General features: G+C 38.2%; 1 protein-coding gene across 5 annotated transcripts in view; it reads left to right on the top strand.

Annotated features, from left to right (window-relative positions):
* The window catches only part of iqsec3a (IQ motif and Sec7 domain ArfGEF 3a), a 102,179-nt gene that overhangs the window by 67,436 nt on the left and 11,809 nt on the right, over positions 1 to 22,934 (top strand). For all 5 annotated transcript variants that reach the window (XR_011909961.1, XM_072377536.1, XM_072377539.1 and 2 more), the window contains 6 exons: positions 7,156 to 7,278; positions 12,129 to 12,295; positions 15,762 to 15,901; positions 20,334 to 20,459; positions 22,205 to 22,304; positions 22,761 to 22,919. Coding sequence is in view for 4 of the 5 variants with exons in the window: in XM_072377536.1 (XP_072233637.1) it covers positions 7,156 to 7,278; positions 12,129 to 12,295; positions 15,762 to 15,901; positions 20,334 to 20,459; positions 22,205 to 22,304; positions 22,761 to 22,919 (815 nt within the window). In the remaining variant the exon portion in view is untranslated. The remainder of the gene's footprint in view (positions 1 to 7,155; positions 7,279 to 12,128; positions 12,296 to 15,761; positions 15,902 to 20,333; positions 20,460 to 22,204; positions 22,305 to 22,760; positions 22,920 to 22,934) is intronic.

Here is a 22,934-nt window from a genome sequence, read left to right as displayed (position 1 = left end):
TGCATTCTTTATATGTATGAAGATATTAATGTAACACTGCAAACTCTACCCTCTGGGACCATCACAAAGACCAATAAACTGAAGCACACTACAGCTGCAAAGATCCTAGAGATACTTATCTACAAGATAAACAACACAAGGAGCAGTAAGGGACAGTATCCATACCACTAAATAAATAAACTGTCCATATCTGAGCCACTGGAAACTAAAAAAAGACTGATAGCTCTGGTTACTCAACTGAAAGATACAATGAAGAAGCTAAAGCCAGCAGAATATACGGATGTTCTCCATCAAATCATTAAAAGTGTACTCTCTGTGAAATGGTAATAAGATTTGAATAGACCCACCCAGGGCTGAACAATACTGGAGGAAAACATGGAAGAAAGAGATATCACATATAAAAAATGCTGGATCTGAGAGTTATTCATAGCAAGAACCACTGACCGTCACAATGGCAGACATACAAGAAAGGAGTATGAAGAGTATGATGAGTTGGACTGCATCAGGCCCTGTTTGATAGACAACTACTGACTAAATAAGCTATGTGTACGCTATGAATGCCTTGCATCACAAATTAACCTGCTGTTAATACATCCAACAACATAGCAGGAAGCTACATGAAACCTCCTGTCTGACATCATAGCAGATAAGATGAGTAGGACATGGCTCCATTCACTTCCTTCAGTGCTTCACCTGAAGGGAAATTCTGTCTAATCCTAAAGGAGCTCAACAGCAGTTACTGATCAACAGAACCATTACTCTACAGCATCAACAGGACACAACGAGCCTTCAATAAGAGGTCAATGAGACTTTGGAAAACAATCCCTGAAAGCAATACAAACCCAATTAAAAAAGTTTCCATCAAATGCAGCATTTACCAAGGAGGTGCTCTGTCCTTGCAGTTGTTCTGCTTAGACTTAAACTCCCTCGACCAAATTATCACAAACAGTGGCTACTGGAACTGGTTCCAAAGTGGCACTTTCATAAGTCACTTCCTCTCCGAGACATCGACTCAATGATCCACCTCACCAGGATATACAGCGATGGCGTTGGAATCTCATTTTGACTTGATAAATGCAACTATCAGTAAATGGAAAGGACCGAAATGCCAAAAAGCAACATGCTCCTTGTACTGCTCTTCTTTATAGACTGATACCTTGATTTAATTTAGCCAATCAATAATTTTTGCATAAAGCAGTGATGTCAGAGTTCTATCATTGGGAAGGAAAATGGCCACTCTGAGCCTAACAGAGTCCTGCTACAGGAGCCATACACTTTGAACACAAACCACACACATTAACTTTCCTGGCTCTTATCTGCCTTACAAACTGAAACACACATTTTTCTTGCACCTCGACTTGTTCCACGGACAACCAAACAAGAATTAACCAGCGAAAAGGACACTGTTAACATTAGTTTGCAGACTTCATGCCTAATTAGCTGCTCAGCAGCTGTAGCACATAAACAGCATGTAAATGTATTTGCAAATGTCACTTTGGTCCAAGTAGATTCTGGTGTGGTCCCTTCTCTTTAAAGTCACGAGTACACGCTGTCCTCCTATGACAAGGGAGGCTACAGCAGTTTACTTTGTCTCTCAGTCCCCTCGGTACCAACACTCTGGCAGGCTGCCAGCTACTGTCAGTCAAACAACATGGCCCGCAGCTGAGAGAAAAGGAGCTCTTCTGATATCATCCCAAGGAACACTTTCACTTTAATTATAGAAAATGATTTATGGGGTTTCAGGGATACACTTCTGTAGCGTGGTAGATTAGACCAACAAACAGCCAGATCTGGCCTTTCAGACATTTTTAGATAATCGGGGCTGTATAGGCAAATATTACTATAATAGCCTCAAAAACAAACTGACTTTGCCTGAAAATTTCTTTTCCATGTTTCTACTGTGGCCCCAAAAGACAAATCAAACACTGGCTCTAGAGTGTCCTATTTTTTAGATACTGTCCTTTCCCAAAATTAAGCCATGGGTCATTTGTTTGTGAGGGGAATCATAATAATCACAATTCCCGAAGATACAGCTTCTCGTAGTTATGATGTGAAGCGTCCAGATAGTGACCAATAACATGATGTGGTGAAGCAAGAAAAAAATTATTTACTCCCTGATGATGATCCTTTCATAACAAGTAAGAAGTGCTGTCGTAACATTGTCTCTTTGTATTGTGCGATAAGTCCCAGAAGTGAATCAACAGTAGTCTTATTTTGCTCTCAAGCTGGGCTCTCATTGTTGAAAGTGCTGCATGTAATGCTACATCTACCCCCAGCGGACCCAAAGGAGCCAGAGCAAACACTTGACCTTGACAGTGACTGACAACGTTATTTAGATGACGCTTCTCTGGACCAAAATGAGGGATATGACCAAACAGCCTATAATGCAGTATGAATTGGGAGACTCATTAGTTTTTTTGCAGCCTCCATGAACCTTATGTCAGTAGATGGTGAGGATATATTTTCAAGAACTTAGGACCTTTTCTTTGCCAAGCTCTGGCCTTAACTTTATTCTAGAAATGTTCTTAGAATTTAACCCTTTTGGATCAACTCCTCTGTCTACGTAGTTTTATAAAAACGACCCCTGCATTGGGTGTAACTCAGAGTGACAGTATTCACTGCATAAAAAAATACATATATGACCTGGTTTAGATGTACTGCATTGCTATTCAAAGCTACACAGAATAAGAACAAAGCAACAGTAGTGCACACAGATCAACCAGAGGCTTAAATGAATGAGGTCAGATCCTCATCAAAATAAATGTAAAGCTACTGTAATGTGCGCACATGCACACATGACTCGCATCACTCTGAATGTGTCACACCAAGTGATTAATGACTGCTGCTTTGTTCTTTCAGACCACAGTTGTCTTCTGCCTTTTTTTTCACATGAAAGTCATTTCCATTTCTTTAACATCACCTTCCTTGATCTTGTAATTGTCCTTTTTATTCTATTACATTTCCGTTTTTACCAATTACCTTCCAAATTTGCAGATCAACTCATGGAGATTCTATTTTCCTATCTTATCCTTTTTGTTTCCAAACCAAGACCAACACTTTTGCTTTTAGCAAGGTCAGACATACACGACATAGCACTCTACCAAAATGTTCATGTCAGCTCAGCCTCATCTAATACCCATATTTTCTTAAATGTACACAGTCACGGTTCCAAATACGTTTTATTAACAGGATTATGCTCTTAAAGCTTCGAACTCCAATTCACAGCACACATATATCCTTAGTTTGATATATCCTTAGATATATAGAGATATATAGGCGAGTCGAGAATTTCCCTTTTATTTCTCTGCAGCCCTCAACAGCAGCACATGGGGGAGAAGTGATGTTGAAGGGGAACATGATAGGAGAGTGCAAAGTGAGTGTGTGAGCACTTTCAATAAAGTGTAGTCACAGGAGAGAGGATGATGAACTGCAGTCTAATGTGAAAATCCCTCATAGTGATTTACTGAGCCTGAATATGTGTGTGCAACCATGTGACCATGCGTGTGTGTACAGGGAAGCTGTAAATGTGTATGTTTTTGTGCTACTCATCTTGTGGTAGGTACTCCTCTGAAAGCATCCCATTCTGTTCACATTTTCTTCAGACATAAACAACAGTAGTTAAAACGTCTCAGTCAATTTAATCAAATGGTGGTTATAGATTTGGGCTCCAGGAAATGTCTGAAATTTACAGATTACACTGTGAACTTGTTTAGCATGAAACATTTGATCTGTTTGTGCCCGTCATCTACCTATTGGCTGCTCAAAATGGGGTTTGAAAAAAGCCTCCATTTATTTTTTATTATGTATATGTCGGAGTAAATGTGTATCATCACAGCTTTGTACAGTTTAAGCTGTGCTATGCAAACAGATGTGTCAAATTCACCGCCAGGTAGTACATACAAATTAACTAAGCGTTTGATGATTATTATGCGAGTTTGTTCGCATGTGTGCTCTCCCATGTTACCATGTTTGGGTGTGCATGAGGAGGAGAAGGGAGGAAGAGAGGGCTGATGTACTTCAGCTAGAAAGCATCTCTTCTGACATCACATAAACAAGGCGTGACGGCCAGGAGAGAAAGCAGAGAGAAGGGGTGGAGGGGGAACTGAGTCATGAAGAGAGCTTTCTGAGAGCCTCGACCGACAAGAGAGTTGATCAAGGCGACAGCCAGGTCTAGGCTGATGTTAACTACAGTATGAGTTTTTTAACCTTTAAAAGTGTTGAAAACGATATTTTTTGTAGGTAATTAGTACAAAGTTTTACCCTCTAAGATTAGTGATTTATGGCATTATTATTGATTACTGTAGTTGTTGTTGATGACTTGTAAAAATCGAGAAGATGGAGATAATAGGGAGATTTTTTTGCAGGATCCATATATTGAAGTAAAATACAGAGATGGAAACATAAGAACAATTGCAGAGGCAGCAATAGTCATGAAATTATAAAAGTGCAACTCAGTTTCAAAAACAGATGGAATGACATATAAAATGCTTATTTTGAACTGTGACAAATTGGCACAGGTGATGAAAAAAAATAGGATCCTGTTGCAGAATTCTGTGTTGTCAGTGTGCACAGTTTGTTGCTGCATATTCCAACACATCCAAAAACTCCTGTTTAAAAAAAAAGGAATAATGTACCACTGCCATCTGAGTTCAACTGAAAAACTTCCCTGTGGTATCATTCTTAGAAGTGCACAGTTCAGTAGTAGTGCACAGTAACATCTGTGATGGTATGGGAGTGCATTACTGCACATGGCATGTATGACTTCCACATCAGTGAGGCCATCATTAAAGCTAAATGAGATATACAGTGGCTTTGGAACAACAGATGCTGCTATGCAGACAATGGATCTGGTTGAATAGTCTTTAACTCCCTCGGATAAGGGTTACTGTTTCTGTGCAAATGACCTGGAATTATCTCAGTAGCATAAAAGCTGGCTGAATTCTCTAATTGCTAAGGAAAGGAGCTTCGGTGCTCCCTTTAAGTCCCTCAGCATAGGAAACAATAGACCGTCTAAATTAATTAAAGTAGGATTCAGCACACTTCCTTGTGACCACATTCAAAGTGATGCTCAGTTGTTTTCATACAGTTATACTAACTATAATTAATATACATATATATATATATATGTATATAGGCACTTTTTTGTGGCACTTTCTTTTTCTTTTAATTACAAAATGAATAAGTTATATTCTACATTATATCGTATTATACTATCATGATATATGTTACTAACAGTTTTTGTGTAGTCAGCCAAAAAAAAATGAACATGCTTTTTATGGATTAATTCTGTAACGGCTTTAAATTTAGTAATGCTGACCCATATCACAGCTAAGTGTAAAAATGGTCAGATTCTCATTGCAGTGCAGTCTTTAGGATTTCTCATACCACATTCCCTGATTCCATAATGTTTTCCAACAAGGTCAAAGAGCTTTGGAAAAGACAGTAGGGGGTGTATTTCCTGATTATTCCACTGCACACAGAGTCTTTAACAGCAGAGGCCTTGCTTTCAGCATGACAATAAAACTACATTCGACACATCTTAATACAGCATGGAAACAAAAGAAGTGCTGATAAACTTGCCTGCCTGCAGTCCAGATCTGTCACTATTAAAAACATGTGTCGGAGAAGTAATATTAGTAACAACTGTGTTGGTAGCAGATGTGGTAATAACAGGAAAGCTGTTAAGCAAGCTATAATAAGCAAGAAAGTTTAGTATGCGAGTGCTGGTAGCTCCAGCAGTATACAAGCAGTTACTCACAGAACTTTTATCATTAGTCGTTAAAGTACTGAGAGCAGTTATTGTAGAAGTAACTCAAATATGTGTGGCTGTAGTGGTGGTTCGAGTATAACAGACATTGGTAATTCATATAGGGCAAGTTGTGGCACTAAAAGCATAGCATAGCTGCAGAAATAGTTGTAATAAGAAAGTGCAAGAAATGATATAGGAGAGACTAGAAGTGGACATGATATTACCTGCAAAGTAATTCCAGCTTTTACTGGAGCAATAGTGGTGCAGTCAGTAGAAGAAGCGGTGACAGTATAGCAGTGTTAAAAGGTATAGCTGTAGTAAAGTAGCAGTGGATTCATTGCTAATAAAAATGGGACCAGTCTAAGGCATTAAAGTAGTAATAGTAGTGGAAGTTGATTTCAAAGTAAGCACATACATCAGAAGTAGTGCAAGAGCTAGAGGTAGATTTTATGATATCAGTGGTGGAAGTGGCAGTGAAGTACTAAATTGATTATCATACAGTTCTTTCTCTGTGTGTAAGGCATTGTAGACTCAGCTGTCTAACGTTTCTGCTGGAGCAGCATGTGTCACACTCAAGTACTCACCTCATTAACTCTCTTTGTTCACAGCGATCCATCTAAATGTAGTGCGTATGTGTATGAGCCTGTACGCCAGTATTTCCTGCAATACAACAAAACCAAAAAGATCAGAGGCAGAAGGCAAACGGCTTCGTGCTGTCAAGAACTTTGAAATCAACTCCATCATCTCTCCTATGAACATGCTGTCCCCGTAACTAAAAGAAAACTCATGATGACAGAGGCAAAAATTAATTTATTTTTATCAAGCCAGTGTGGTTTGGCTTGAAGTAAACCACATGAAAGCCATACCAGAGACTTTAATTTCATAGTTTGATTCTCATTTCACTTTGTACTTCAACAGAACTCCTGGCATCAAAGCAAATAAAACCACCCATCCTGTTTTCAAAGTCACCCTTAACTTCAAACCTCATATCACCTCCAAAATGCCCACGTTGTATTTATTCTCCTGAACTCATTGGATGGGGTATTTTGCTTTTTTAATCAAAGTCATTAAGCCAGGGTTGTCAGGTAATAGGAGGATTTTCTGCTCAGAAGCATGAATGTGTGTGTGTGCGCGCGCGTGTGTGTGTTGGCACAGAAAAGATAGCCAGGCCCAGTCTTATCCCTGGTGTCCATGCGTGGCTAATACCTGCAGCAAGCAGTGATGCTGAGAGCAGGAAGCACAAAAATGAGACTCTGACATCAGCTATCTTATCCTCAGGTTCCTCTGGCCCCATCAGTGAAGGGCCAGCTACTTTAATCATATTGATATGAATCTTGCTTTAAATTTCAATATTTCTTCCTCTTTTTTGTCCTCTTACATCATCCCATCCTCTTCATCCCTTGCAGCTGTGTGGTCGATGAGATGGACTTCTCAGGCATGGAGCTGGATGAAGCCCTTAGGAAGTTTCAGGCCCACATACGTGTCCAGGGAGAAGCCCAGAAGGTGGAACGTCTTATCGAGGCCTTCAGGTACTTAAAAAAAACAGACTATTACAGAAGCAATTGCTTTTTTATTTTCATTTTCTTGCAGTATTCTCACTGGTACTTTAGCTGCCATAAGCTTAGAGGAGAGGCACAAATTAGTGGCCAAGACATGAATTAAAGTATTAATTTGTTGATTGAATTTTGGTATTTCAGTTGACGGTTTTTAGCTTTCTCAGAATTGTCAGACTCTAGCATACTGGATGCTTGGAAGCTGTGGCTGGCATCTGCCACAAAATGTTCATCTATACAGGCTGGCCTTTTTTGATTAACCACGTATATCCAAATGCTTCCAAAATCTTTCAATTGGTGTATATTATGCCTCTCTGGGTCATAGAAAGACTTCAAATGTGAGTCACATATTTTGTGAATGAGACAAAAAGGGACCAAAATAGCTCCTCCCACTTTGCTTAACCCCTTCTCCAATTGGCAGCTGAGCTCCACTCTCACACCTTAACTGTAACAAGGTCTAACATTGAGATAGTAGGGATATTCAAACATTTAAGAGCAGATGGAACTGCCAATATTAGTTTGCAGTTAGCTACACCAAACATAAAATGATGCTTAAAATAATGTAGTAGTTTGCAAGTTATGCCAAAGACAAAACAGAAATGCTCACAAATACAAGTAAAACATCAAGATTACACACAAGTTAAATAACAAGGCTTCATGTGGAAAGAAAAAAAAGAGGTTCCGGATGAGCTCAAGCATTAATGAGTCTGACAGATGCAGGCACAAAAGCTTGACATGGCCCTGTTGGTTTTAAATGTCAGAGTCCTGTATCCACCACCTGAAGGTAAATAACTGTGGCCTATTGGTTGTGTAGTTGTGTAGATCTTTGGAGCTATTTATAAGCCTTTCATTTCAGTTCATCTGCCATAAATGCTGCTTAATGGTTCTTGTTCCAGTTCAGTGATCTTGATTTTGATTATCCTTTTCAAATGGTTAAGATGAATGTTACTCAGAGTATGAACCAAGCTGTTAAATGTGATGATTCAATAAACAACTGTAAAAATACTGTTGAAATCGACTGGTGGACCCTGACAACGAATGTAGCTTTTCAAAATATATGCTAGTTTGTTACAGTTTTAGTTTAAGACTTTCATTGCATATTGTTTTTAATATGTACAGTAACACCTAAATAGTTTTTTCTTTCGCTTCCTTAAATTTGTGAGTTTAGCTGTGTAAAATATTTAGTTTGAGTTAATTTTCTTTTACATGGATGGCTGGTGATGTTGGTTTGTTGCCTGGAACATGTGAGATGTAGCAGTGTTTTTTGTGCAGTCGTCCATCAAATGCAAATTTTATGGATTAAACTAGTGCAGGAAAGTTTCACTCAAGTAAAAGCTAATTACGGGTGCTGAAATGGACATATAAAAGTGAAGTTATCCATAACAGTATGTTGGTTAAAATGCAGTAAATATCTGAATGAGAGAAAAGGAGAAAAAATTAGATTGTACAGTTATGAAAAAAGCACTTAAATTCAATGTGAACTGATTAAAAGAACACATTCAGAAGTCTAAGTAAGAGGTATTGAAATATTGTATTTACTTGCAGTAAAGTAACAGTAGAGTAACATCAACATGATCCAGATAAACCACGACATCCCAAACATAAGGGCTTATTAAACAACTTCACGCACAATTTACTGCTATCATTTAAACTTCTATACTTCCAGAAGGGTAATGTCTGTTTGCTAGTTCATCACCTTAACACCAATGATTTTCTATCAATTTTGTCTGAATCAGCATCAGCAAAGTCAGTAGCTATTTGCCAGCTTTGTTGCAATTGTAGTTGAATCAATTCTTTAAATAAGGCAAAGGGGTTCATTTATGTAATCAAAAGTGAACATCCATCCATTCATTTTCTATACCCGCTTAATCCGTTGTTCCGGGTCGCAGGGGGGCTGGAGCCTATCCCAGTGGTCCAAAAGTCAATGTGATCAAGATAAAGTCTTATTTAGGTTTGCATTCAGGGTTTTTGTTTCCCCTTTAAATTATTTTTTTTATTTTAAATTTCTGGTTAAGTAAAACTCTTTTTTAGAAAGTACACTTGATCAAAAGTTAAAAAAAATGTGCATGTAAGACCCCTCTTAAATGGTTCTTGTTTCTGTTAATAAGCCAGTCACAACATCTGAAGCTAATTATTTAATAATTGTGTAAATGCCTGTTTTGTTGGACACCAAACTTGAAATGACCCTGATGAAATCAACTGAGAAAAAGAAAGTTTTTTTTTTTGGTTAAGATATTGATAACTTCATGCTAGTTTTTATATATAACAGATAAAAGATAGGAATTTTAATTAATTACATTTTTTTTCTTTTTTTTCCCCTAAACTACTATTTGTAAGCACCAAATAGCGCGTTCCTGTGTCCTATGTACTTTTTGAAACACTGTTTATCTTTTCCTTCGTTACCATTATCATCCAACCCCTTTCTGAACAGCCAGCATTCATTTTCAGTTCATAATTTTCAGTGTGACAATCTGCGGAGCAGCTGCGACACTATGAGTTAATGCTAACTGTTTGTTGTAACCCTTCTGGAATAACAACCAGCTGTCACAGTTGTCAAGGTGCCCGATGAGGAGAAAAACGGCTGCACTGTCATAGTCAGTGAGCAGAGAGGCTGGCACTAATAATGTTTGGACATCAGGCTGGCTCTGCGTGTTATCAGGAGCAAGGGGGGTTGGGGAGGGGTTGAGACACGAACTGAGAGAGGAGGAAGCAAGGGGAGAAAAAGGAAAGAGGGAGGAAGGTTTATAAATAACCAGCGTTGCATAACTGCTACTGCCTCTCTGTGCCTGCCTCCCCTGCTCCTGGGCTTTGAAATGTCTCCAAACACACACACACACACACACACACAGAAATCTCCAAAGTAAGTGAAGGGGATTTGAAGCAGCGGCAGTGAATTAGTGCGAGGAAGAAAAGGGAAAGTCAGCCAGCAGCCTCTGTATCTGCTGCGTCAGAGTACTAATGGATGAGCATATATAAACCAGCTCCCAATGCTGCGGATATATTCAGTTACTATTTTCATTTCTGCATTACAGCGTACAATCCAGATATTTTCATTCATTCTTTGTGTTTGGTCTATGTATATTTAGTTAAGATGGATGGAGATTATGCAGAGAGTATAATTTTGTCTTTAGATCCACCCCATGAGCACATGAAGCGTGATGTATCCTCAGCAATCCATAAGAAATGTCACACTTATTTGGGAGACAAGTAACAACATTTTTAAATTTAAGAACTGGCCAATTCTTCAGTGAGATACGTCATGTGCTTTTTACCATCACATTTCGTTTTCAGTGGTCACTTTTCATGTCTTTCTGCACATATTATGAGTACCATACTCAAAGGTTTGGGTGAAAAAGTCCCATTTGAGACACTGAGAAATTAATACTAGTGGTGTACGCAGTCATTATTATACTTAAACAAAGATTATATTAAAGATGTCATAATATATACTAATGCACAAATGAAAGCTTTGTATTTACTTTTGAAAAATTTTCCCAGGTTAGAGCTGTGTCAAAAAGCTCATTAAAAATTCAATGAGAAGGTATCGAGCAAAGCATGCATATCGAGTTGTAAGCCTGCATTTAATCTAGAAGATATTAGCTTCCAATCATTTGACTCACTGGGCTTGCAAAACATTATACAACCTCAATGCAGAAATGATGACTGATGAAAGTTATGATTACAGTATACACACCAGTGCAAAGCCAACAACCCCCCCCCCCCCCCCCCCCCCCTATTTGCCTTAATATGTTCATTCTTATAGGGCTTCTGTGATTGTTCAGAGTAGATGCTGTGATTTGTTTTGTTATCCCCTCACCAAGAATAACCATTGCCTGGAATTGCCAAGGAGTCAGGGAGCCCCAAACATCATTCAGAAGATTTAAATCAATTCTAGAAAGATACTTAAGGAAGATGGAAAAGAGACATGGCAAAGTTTATAAATTGACTGGAAGGTAATGCAAAGATGCCTAAAGCTGACACAGAAGTGCCACATACTACAACAAACTCCAACAAACCGAAGCTGTCTATATTGCTGTAGTTTATGGCAAATAGACATTAGTAGCAGTATTATTATTTTGAAATGAATATTTCCTCTTTAAATTCTAACCTGCATAATTTCAGCAACAATGTCCTTTGATATTTGTGAATAACCCTGGTCTTTTTTTGCCAATTTGATTGTGAATAAAGAGGTTGGGATTTTTAAACTGATTTTTTTAAGGAATATGTTGCATTATCAAAGATAAAGTTTCTTGTTTTTGCACTCAACACCCTCAGTTTTCTGTGTAATGCACAGACCATCTAAGGATTGGATCTAGTGAAACAAATGTGTTCACACAGATAAGACCCCCAACCTCACCTACTGTGAAATTCATTGTTGCTAAGGGGTGGTGACAGCTTCAGATGAAGCTACAAGCAAAATTAAAGCCATAACTCAGATTTCAGCGTGACACTCTCATGCTCAGCTTGTATAATGATTTTTCTGGCAGCATGTGGTTTGCTAGGAGAGTAGCCTTTAACTTCTGTTAACACATTCTTGTCCTTTCCTTATCCTGCCTCCTCTCCCTGTTCTTGATATTTTTCTGAACTAACCTGTTTACTTTTCATCCATTATAACCAGCCTCACCCTTTTTAATATCTTATCTCCCTCTTTTCCCCTCTCTGCCATTCCAATAATTATGTATCCATATAACTGTCTGTTAATACTCTCTCTAAACAGTATTACCCCTCCTTTTTTCTCTCCGCCTCTTCTCACATTAAAACTTTTTATTGTTTTTCCTCCTCCTCTGAATCAAATATTTTCTGTATGTGCTCATCTATACCCGCAGCCAGCGCTACTGCATGTGTAACCCTGATGTGGTGCAGCAATTTCACAATCCAGACACCATCTTCATCCTGGCCTTCGCCATCATTCTGCTCAACACCGACATGTACAGCCCCAACATCAAGCCCGACCGTAAGATGATGCTGGAGGACTTCATACGCAATCTACGAGGTGAGAGACACAATACCACACAGAAGCTGCTTGCAAAAAGGCAAATAAAAGGAGAATTAAAGTAATTATTTGACATAATCGGCTCAAGCAGGTAGGTGAGTGTTGATGTGTGTGCACATCACTGAAATGGGTCAAATGGGTGGGTTTTTTTTGCTGGATTTCACCCATTGTGACCAGGTTGCAGAGCTGTTAATGCCAAGATCAAACAGCACACCCAAAACACTTAATCAAAAAGCATCTCTCCCGCTTAAACTAAATCTCTTCAGCTTAAATTGTGTTATTCTATGTCTAAAACTGAAATTTTTACCTCAAAGCAAAGAAAAGTAACACAATTTCTATTACTATCAATTCTATGTAGATGAGAATGGTAGAGTTTGTTTTGCTAATGAGGCTGTTTTTATATGTAAAGGTTCACATAAACATTTGTAGTAATGTACTACTAATGTTGTGGTTTGTCACCATATACATATACACCATATACACATGTTACAAGATCTGTCAAATGAGCATTCAGCTGTTTCTGCCAGTGGTCAGCAAACATGGCCAAAACTTTAGAACATAAAACAATAAAGATAAAGTACGCCAATGTAACCTCTATCTATGTCTTTTGTCAATGGCCCATTTGGATGTGTATTCTTCCTCAAACTTTTGTTTCTACAAAGCCACGATGTTTCTGTTGCAGCCATGAATAAACCAACACCACCTTCTACTGATGATACTATACAGCCTAGTTTATTCACTCAAAGCAAGTTAATGGAAACAAGCTCAATATGCTATGCAGCAGCATTTCAAAGTATGCTTCACATTAATTTCACAGTTATTTTTTCACAGCACCTTTTTCTCTATATTGTGGCTATGATATAGCAAGACTTGGCTTTTGCAAGTTGAACCAGAGTAGGCATAACATGCAAGTCACATGGTAAGTACTGACTACTACCACTGGACAAACTTTTTAAAGCATCCTCAGTTTTGTGAGGCATATTGTATGAAGTAACATGTCATAAAAGTGATTTAAAAAAATAATTGATTTGAATTCTTTTATTTGAAATGATCTTTTTTTATGCTCACTAAAGTTTCTTGGAAATAATGCTTGTACCATACATGTTAAAGTTCTTTCATCTTCAGATTTTTGCCCAGTTGTCTCTCTTTCATTTATGAATGCAATTTCTTCAATCATTACAATGCCAATTCATAGATCACTATGAAGATTTGTTCTTTTTTGAAAAACATTTTAGCCTGTTATGCTGTTCTGAGCCATTCTGCTACATAGTCTGCACAAACTGTCAGTGGTTTGACATAAGATTGGAATTGTTATTGACTAATCAGACTACATGAAAATAAGTGAGTTTCACAAAAACTTACAGATATAACAAAAAGCACTTCAAAAAGAGGAAGGAAGTCGGGAAAGTATAAATCAATGAAGACAGACAAGGAGCCCAGAATCATAGGAAAAAAAACAAGCTTGGACAACACACAAAGTAAAGAAGGGAAAAGTGATAAACCAAACTATACACACCAGGGCTGAGTTGGTAATAATCTCAAAGAGGAAAACCAAACAGTGCTAGACACAGAAGGGAAGTAGCCTTCAAATAAAAACAGAAAACATGTAGACCAAACCTAATGAATTTCAAAGTTAATTGTCAGCAGTTTGATTTTAATTTTTTTAAGAAAGTATATATGATGCCCAGAGGAAGATTGATACCCATATTGCCTCCATAAATTTCTACCTGTTAGCTAGAAATCCTGTTGTGAACTGTTGTGAGGCGAGGCAGCGAATCCCCAGATAAAAAAGGAGAAAGGCAATGTCCTACAGTTTTTGGGTCTGCATTCAATCAAACAAGTCAGCATAAATTAGGGGGGGTAAAGATAAGGTTATATTTCTCTCCCTGAGCAGCTTGCTCTACACATTCACTTACAGTGACACAGACAAAAAACACCTGTAAATCTTGTCTCCAATATGGAGACGGATGCTCATTCACTGAGCGTTGAGGAAAAGCCTCACGGTTTTACTCTGCTTCTGCGAGATCAATCAGGGATTGCTGAGGTCGATGCAGAACAGCTTTAATAGATTCCAGACTGCTCCTGACAATTAAATTAAATTGGAAAATCAATTTCAGCATCTTATGCAAATTAAAATATGTTACTCTCTTCTGGCTTCTTTATTTGGCTTCTGCTCATATTTTCTCTCTGTTTCTCCATCCATTCTCTTCTCTTGTTTTGTCTTTTATGTGTTATTATGCTGGCTGTTTATTCATGTCTCTTTCCTGGTTTGTAAGTTGGTTTTCTCACTTTCTCTTCACTTGTCTGTCTCACACACTGATAGAAGAATAGTTCACACAGCTAATTGGGTAAGGTGAAATGCAATTAAGCACCAATAGTAATGACGAACCATGGGACATTCATTATCTCAATTTAAACAAGCTGACATTGCCAAACTATTCTTTGATGAGGTTTCATAATGGAAACCAGTTTCTGCAATAAATTAATCCTGTGTGCTCATTGAAAATCATGTTCGTTACTGGATCCTTTATTTGTTTTTCAGAGATAATAGCCCCCAAATCCTTTCAGCTCCCGTTTTGTTCTCATGGTGTTTTTGTACAACTGTGCTTTATACTTTGAGGTGATGAGAACAAGAACATTTTGGAACAATAAATATTTGCATGCATGGAGCCCAGCTGTTCCAGTGCTAAATCAGCAGTGCATTTCTCAGGTGTCTAAGGAAAGAAAACCAGCTGATAGAAAAAGACAGCAAACTGACATTCAGCATCTGACATAATCTGACATTTGACACACATTTCTCTTTGGTCATTTCTTCTTTTCCCACTGACTCCATAATGTGCTCTGATGTCTCAGCGGTGTCCCAGGGTGCCTCACTGACACCCACCTTCACCTGTGGCAGTTTAATTTTCTCCAGACACATCTTGCCCCATTGAAAACTCAGTGTGCCAGACAGCGTGGTGCAAGTGTGTCGATATAATAGGGAGCATCTTGAGGGAAACCTTTTGGCCAAATGACATGCAGCTTTACCTGCCTCAAACTGGCCAGACTTTGAGCTGCACTGTGTTCCAGACAGAAAATCTTCCAGGAGCTAGTCCTAATTAACCTTTTGCTTGCAAATTACCCTCCTCTCACTCTGCCTTCACTGATTACTTTATGGAGACAGTGAAAGACAAAAAGTCGAAGAGGGGAAGATGACAGGACTGACAAGCGGAACTCCCTTTGCGCTGCTTCCGTTTAGTGTTGTATGAATACATTCCTACATATTCCTTACTGTTTTCAGCTTTTCTGTATAGACTCATTTGTGTGGCACACGGTCCCTTTCTTTGCTGTATTTGCTTTAGTTTAGATGCAGTTTGGCTCCTCTACAATTGTTAAAACAGCTGCAACACCATATTCCTCCAGATCGAAAGGCTGTTGCTCTGTGAAGTGTGTAAACTTGTGGGTAATCTGCTTGTTCTTGTCTTAGGTGTGGATGATGGAGCAGACATCCCCAGAGACATGGTGGTGGGCATCTATGAAAGAATACAACAGAGAGAGTTGCGCTCCAATGAAGACCATGTCACCTACGTCTCCAAAGTTGAGCAGTCCATCGTAGGCATGAAAACAGTAAGGACACACAGGCTAACATATCCTCACAAAGGAGATCATTTTCGAGTATATATGCCGCACTGCAGACAGTTGTTAACACCAAGTAACTCTCACATTATTCAAGTCATCTTTACTGTCACCTAGAACATTTATTTGTCATTAAATATTTCATCAGCAGCTCAATCATTACCTCAGGTCATTACTCCTGCTAAATATGTCTTTAAAGCTATCATTAGACTCCTTTTAACATTTCAAAGCAACACTAAGTAACTTTTGCTTAGCAGAGGCATCAGGGCAAACATTGGTAATTACTATTCTATTCTTGGTCATGACTTTTCTGTCCACAGTAATGCAAGAGTTTGCATGTCTGAGTAAATCTCCTAACCATATTATACTGGATCACAACCACAAACAGCAATGACACAAAAAAATGTCCCACATCAAACTGACCAACCTGATATATAGTCAAAACCAGAGTTAGAAGCTGCATTTCAAGCTGGTGAGGCCAGATACTTTTTCTTTTGATCAAGTTGTCCAGTCTGTGGTTAAAACTTTATGTCAAAGCCCAATATCTAAATAGGCTTTTGATAAAAAACAGTAAGGAGTCAGTAACTTTGCTTATAGAGCTTTCAGATACAACACAACGATAGAAATGCTGCACTCTGAAACCAATTATTTTTACATCGCTGCTAAGTAGCTTTGACAATCTACCTCTGTCATTCAGCCAGACACACAGAGCTTATTATATGTCTCATTTTCCTGAATTACATGACACTCAATTTCAGTAAAGCACTATCATGGAGAAGGGTTTCCATACGATAGGCATGTTAAGTATATTTAAACAGTCAAGTAGCTTGTTGAAGGTAGTGTAATATGTTAAAGGTGGTGACAGTGATGTTTTAAAAACTTTGCTTATTTTGGTTTGTCCTCTGTACTCCCTTCAACACTGCTCAGTGGAGAAGATCATATAGCTAAGCCTTTGGCAAATGCACCAACGACATACATAGTTAATATTACTTGCTAGTTGAATGGCAAGAAGGCCAGCAATGACTGAGAATGTCCCCCTTACATTCTGCATCAGCTCTACTGGTGCTCTTGTTTGGAATTGTAATAATCTGGGGACGAACCAAAGATATGAAATAGTGCAAAATAAAAATAATTTGCAAAATGAGTTATCAACTGCTGGGTCAGCCAGTGGCGTGGAGGTAATTTCTAGAGAAAGAAATTGCATATAAGGATATTTAGTCGTAAAATGTTACTTTGTGAGGTCATGTCCTGTCTGAGAATGCAGAGCTTGCTTCTTTACATCGTAGTATTTGACACTCATAAAGCCTTCAAGGACACAGATTTTCCAAGTGAACGTGCCACGAAAATGCTTTTGAATTTCTTATTTTAATGGATAGATGCATAACTTTCTTATGATTTTTGTGGTAATTTATGTACAACGTTTCTCAAAATCAAGGCTGAGGTATATAGCTTCATAATTGATGGATTACACAGATTCATTTGGGAATGGATCGTCTACGCTCACTCATACATTAACTGAACAGCTCAAGTATGGTGGAGTCTTCTGTGAGGAGGGTTTCCCAAGCTTTGACTTCTGAATTATAGATAAAAATTGCAGAGATCTGTACTGTTTTCTCCAGGCTATTCAACAGTGCCAAAATATTACTGTGTCCCTCACAAATGCATTTAGGCCCATACAGATTAGCTGAAACAGAATTGTTGAAATTCCAATAAAAACTCTATAAGACAAAGGGGGTTAAGGCCCATTTTGATACCTCAACTGATCTGTTTAAACAATTTGAAGGAGCTGTCAAAAATCACACCAAACTGTCAGCTGTCACTGTGAGTAAAATGATCTCAGTGTGTGGATGGACGTGTTGTTCTATTTAATCAGTTCCCTGCTGTGGTTCAGACATGCTATGTTAGCTGTTGTCAATTAAAAGTAGCTGGTAGAGTGACTGACGACCTGTAGAACTATTGACATGATCGTCAGTCGCAGCAGCGCTTTGTATCATGCCAACTCTCCTCGTCTATCCATGTTTTGTGGTCAGAAATGGATGAATGACATGAATTCATTTTTAATTAGTTTCAAGATTTAATCTCAGCTACATCATAACTTTCCAAATGACTTTGAAACTTTGATATATAAAGACTTACCCCCCCCCCCCCCCCCCCCCCCCCCCCCCTGGCTTGTGCCTTTAGGTGTCTCAGTGATAGATGAGTAGCCATAAGATGACAGAGGGAGGGCTGTCATAGTCAAACAATGATGGATTATTGTGACAGGAAGTGACTATTCCTGCTGAAGAGTGCTGTCTGCCATATAAAGAAAGAGACTTAAGTAAAGTTTCATCATTCCTCATCGGGGGTCTGTCTCTTCACTGTGCACTAAAAGCGTCTTATCTATCATAGTGCAAAGAAGTTGTTCACATGAGATTAATTTTCCATGATAACTGCCTGATAAATATTTCATTAAAAAAAAACATCCTTTTGTGATCGTGATGACACAGCTTTTCATGCAAATATTTCCCATCAAATAGATAGTTAACATATCTTTAATCATTTGCCAAGGATAGTAATGTTATTTTATTTGTTTGAATAATATATAGGAAAAATGGTGGTCAAATTGCGTCTCAGTCATCCCGTCAGTCCATTCTTTTTTTCCCTTGAACGAGCAAGAGGCTTTTCATGCTAATGATGTCTTCACGTGATTCTGACATTATTGTGATGAAAGTCTGGCTGTAATAGGCCAGGCTAGAGTCTGTGTACCCTGCAGTGATGAGGTCTGAGGAAGCAACGGGAGTCAGAGGCTTCAGCACGAGTGCACATGCATTGAAAATTGTTCACAGAGGGAAAAAGAATTGGAAATGCACATTGAGAAAGCAGAACAGAGGCGAGGTTTATGTGGATTACACATTCAATTCATATCTACTGACTACCATTCAGCTGCTGTTTGAACTTCAGCAGAAATCCAGACTGCTAGACGAGCTAAGCCAGCGACAAGTGTGAAGAGGATGAGAATATGATTAGATCAGTCTCTAATGCATGGGACATTTTTGCACCGAAATCTGCTTAAACATGAAAAGGCATTCAAGCCCAAGAGGAAGAAGTCAGGCCCTTGGGGAACAAAGGAAACATTCTGAAGAAAAATAAATCTTTACATCAAACCTCAAAGAAAAGCTCCTTACCACCAGCACCTTTAGTAATCTGTTTTGTCTTGTGTCAAAGTCTGTAACTGCAAATAAGATACATCTTGACAACAACTCATAAAGGGCCTGTTTGACTGGCCTGTGGTCGGGCATCACTGTTGGAACAACACTAACCAAGGAGCAGGGATTACTTGCTGTAAAACATTAAGACTTGAGGCAATCGTATAACTGCATTTAGAAATAGAAAAAGTGTTTGAAAGTTACTTTTTAAAACCTGAGGGAAAAACTTTATTGTTCACTAAAGCCTTTGTCTTTCAGCCTCTGAAGCAAAAAACAATTACATCCCATATAATGGACTCATGTTTCATCAGGGTAGAAGGGGAGAAACATGCAAATGCCAGACCTGGTCTGAAAGACATGTACATCTACTTTTAACCAGTTAGTAATAAAATGTACCTTGAATTATTAAATGATTCCCAAAAGTTCACTCCTGTGGTACATAAAATGGTTTTCTCCTTTTTTTTTGTTTTTTTACTATTTACAATTGAAGACCTGTACAACTAATGACAAAATTGATTATGAGGTGCACATGTCTTTTTATCAATAACATATGTGCTAAAGCTGATAGTTTAACTTAATATCGAAAGTTCTACTTTCATACTGAAATGTCAAATTTATTCTCGACTTTAAAGTGGGAAAAAAACAGGAATGTATGATAAAACTCAGAGTCCAATTGTCCAAATGCAAAATAATTGAATTTAGAAAACTTATTAATCTTGTCTAATAAAGTTTTCCTTATGTAACCGCAATACTCCAAAAGAGAACATATTTGTCCCTAAAATGTTCTGTTATTTACTTTCAATAATATGATGTCTTCGTCTCATCCTGTCAAGTCTACATTTTACCTGTGGGAACCCTAAAGTTCAGAAAAACAAGTCTTGAAATATAAACCTCTACTTCTGGCCATACTCCTCATGAAGACAGCCGATATTTGTTGAAGCCTTTTGCTAAGATTACTGTCGGCTCTCACTCTTATCTGCTGCTCTAATTAACGCTTTCCTAAAGATTGATTAAGTTTCTTTAGATCAGTGCTGTCACTAATTCGTTTTGCATACTATGTTTAACAGATTTTGTCTTTTTAAATGCTGTCTTGCATCTGTTACAGAGGCTTTTAACCTGAGCCAGGAGAGATTTATATTTCAAGGGAAGCTTCTTTTAGAGTCTCTTAATCAACTCACCTGAATAATTTTAAAGTCTCTCATGCGTCACCTGATCAGATGCCTGTTTTATGTCTTCAGGTTCTGTCTGTCCCTCACAGAAGACTGGTGTGCTGTAGTCGGCTTTTTGAGGTGACAGATGTCAACAAAGCCCAAAAACAGGCAGCACATCAGAGAGAAGTCTTCCTCTTCAATGATCTTATTGTGGTAAGTATACAATGGCAATGGAACCTTTTAAGACCTTTTCAAGTTTTTTGGCTTTTTAAGTTATGGACTGATCTTAAAGTCATCAGTCTACACACATCCAGTCCCAGTCCCAGTCCCAGCTTTTTAAGATCAAAGCAGAGATGTAGGTTCAGGCCTTGATTCAGGCTGGATTACTCCAGAACTTTCACTGTTTTTGGGATGACATAAATTTTGCTGCTTTGTGGACGTTCCCCCCATTCAAACTGTTTAAAATGAATAGTTGTATCTTTATTTAATTTGATCAGAGGATTTTTATACTTGTGGTTGTAGTGTTGTTCAGGTGCCTTTTGGAAAATTCAACTCAAGGGTTTCCAGCTCAGCACAACCAAAAAGGCCTAAACAGTAAAGTGCTGTACTTATGGTCATCCTTCTTTGAACTATTGTAAAATGGCTCTGATACATAAAAAAATGTGGATAGATTTTTTAAACCTCTGAACTTTCTACATGTTGTAAATGTAACAATGGTGTCTAACACATTTTGTACTGAATATTTGATAGTATTTAACATTAATCAACACATTTTATTATTTTTTTGTGGTCGTTGTCCTTTTTGTATGCCTTAATTGAAAGAATTCCAATTCCCTTTTTGGAAAAAAAAAGGTAATTTCAGAAATCTTTGAAATGATCAAATTATCAATCTAAATCTGGAATCATAATGAGAGATTCAGAGTAAAAATTCATGTTGTTTTTCAAGTTTGTACTTTCTCGTCCTTCTGCTTGTATCTAGTACACTCTGTCAAGCTTCAAAGCTGTTTTCTCTGTTGTGATAGCTGCAGTGCGCATCACCTACTTTCAATGAGACCCATTTCTCAAAGCTCCTCTTATTCTATGTTTTTCATAACACAGGCCTCTCCAGCCATTTCTTTTAATAATGGATGGGAGCAAATGCACTCTTACAATGCACCCATAAGCAAAGGTCTGTCCCCTACAGAGCAGCTCTAGATGCCGGTGGTGAAGCTGCGTTTCGCTTGATTTAAAGTTTTGTGGAGGGTTGGATTATCAAATGTTTTATGTAGGGCATAATTAATGTGCTCATTAGGAGCTACATAGGGGTCATCTATCCCAAGAATTTAACTACACTCATAATTATATCAAAGGCTGCTCTCAGTCCAGCAACACACAGCGGAGGAGAAGATCAGTGCTGTCGTTTCTCCTCTTTCAACTACTGATATTAAAAAGTAATTGGTAGCTGCGGGCAAGAAGGTTAAAAGGCCAATTTCAAGTAAGCAGTCATTTGGCACAAAGAGTGAGCAGTGTCGTATACTCCAGAGGCATGTTTTTCTTGTAGCTTTGAAACGGGACAGAAATTACCTTGAAAAATTTAAGTATAGAATGAAAATGACGGGTCCTTTTCTTTGAATTTGTCCCCTGTTCCAGTAGCTTGAGCATGACAAGAGGTGTTTGAAGTGCCAATGTGATGTATTGGCTTGATACACCTTGCCTAGAAGATTATGTCAAATCATAGCACTGCAAAACAGATTTACCTCATTTTTATCTTTATCTGGAGGGTCATTCAGTGAAAAAGCTTCAGAACATTTCTAATATTTCCAGATTTAAGCTTGCCCGGTTGTTGGTTTTAGGGTATATACATATTGACTGGCCGATCTTTAAATGTATTTTACATGATCAAATAGTTTGTCTTTCTGAGAATTCTTTCAGATAGTTTAATGACATGGAAACAATGGTTTTGATGTTTAATTCCTTAGATCTTGAAGCTTTGCCCAAAGAAGAAGAGTTCTGCAGCCTACACTTTCTGCAAAGCTATGGGCTTACTTGGCATGCAGTTCCACCTTTTCGAAAATGAATGTAAGTTACCATCATTTCCTTTCAAAGGGAAGCATACTGATTTTATGAAAGACACAATTTTGTTGGTTCTTCATTTTAGCAGAGCACCAAATACCTTTATTTAGCCAGGGCGCCTTTGGATATATGGGAGTGTCCTTTGGCATTTGTTCCATAATATTGCATCAGCAATATTAGACCCTAAAAACATGGTTTCCAACATCTTTCTGGAATATTTACTTTTGAAATTGTTCTCAGTGACACCAATTCCTTGTTTCCAAAACACTCACTCTTTACTTTTGGATGTTTGGTAAGAGTAGACACCAGACTTCTTGGATTAGAACTTAGGAACCATGTACTACTTTATGACAGTAAGTGAGTATTTACAGTATATCTCTTTATTCTAACTAAATGGAGACCGTTTACTGTTCCTTTTTTATTCCTTTTTGAGACAGCACTAACATCCTCTGTACTCCACAGACTACCCTCATGGAATCACCATCCTCTCCCCATATGGTTCAGACAAGAAGCAGGTACTCCACTTCTGTGCCCAAAGCGCTGAGGAGCTGCTCAAGTTTGTAGAAGACCTGAAGGAATCGATCGCAGAGGTGTCGGAGATGGAGCAGATTCGCATTGAGTGTTAGTATTGTTTTG

Source organism: Leuresthes tenuis, unplaced genomic scaffold (assembly GCF_036924035.1).
Source record: "Leuresthes tenuis unplaced genomic scaffold, fLeuTen1.0.hap1 SCAF_23, whole genome shotgun sequence".
Classification (NCBI taxonomy): Eukaryota; Metazoa; Chordata; class Actinopteri; order Atheriniformes; family Atherinopsidae; genus Leuresthes; species Leuresthes tenuis.
The sequence above is the reverse complement of the archived record's forward strand: the minus strand, read 5'-3'. Positions and strand labels throughout refer to the sequence as shown.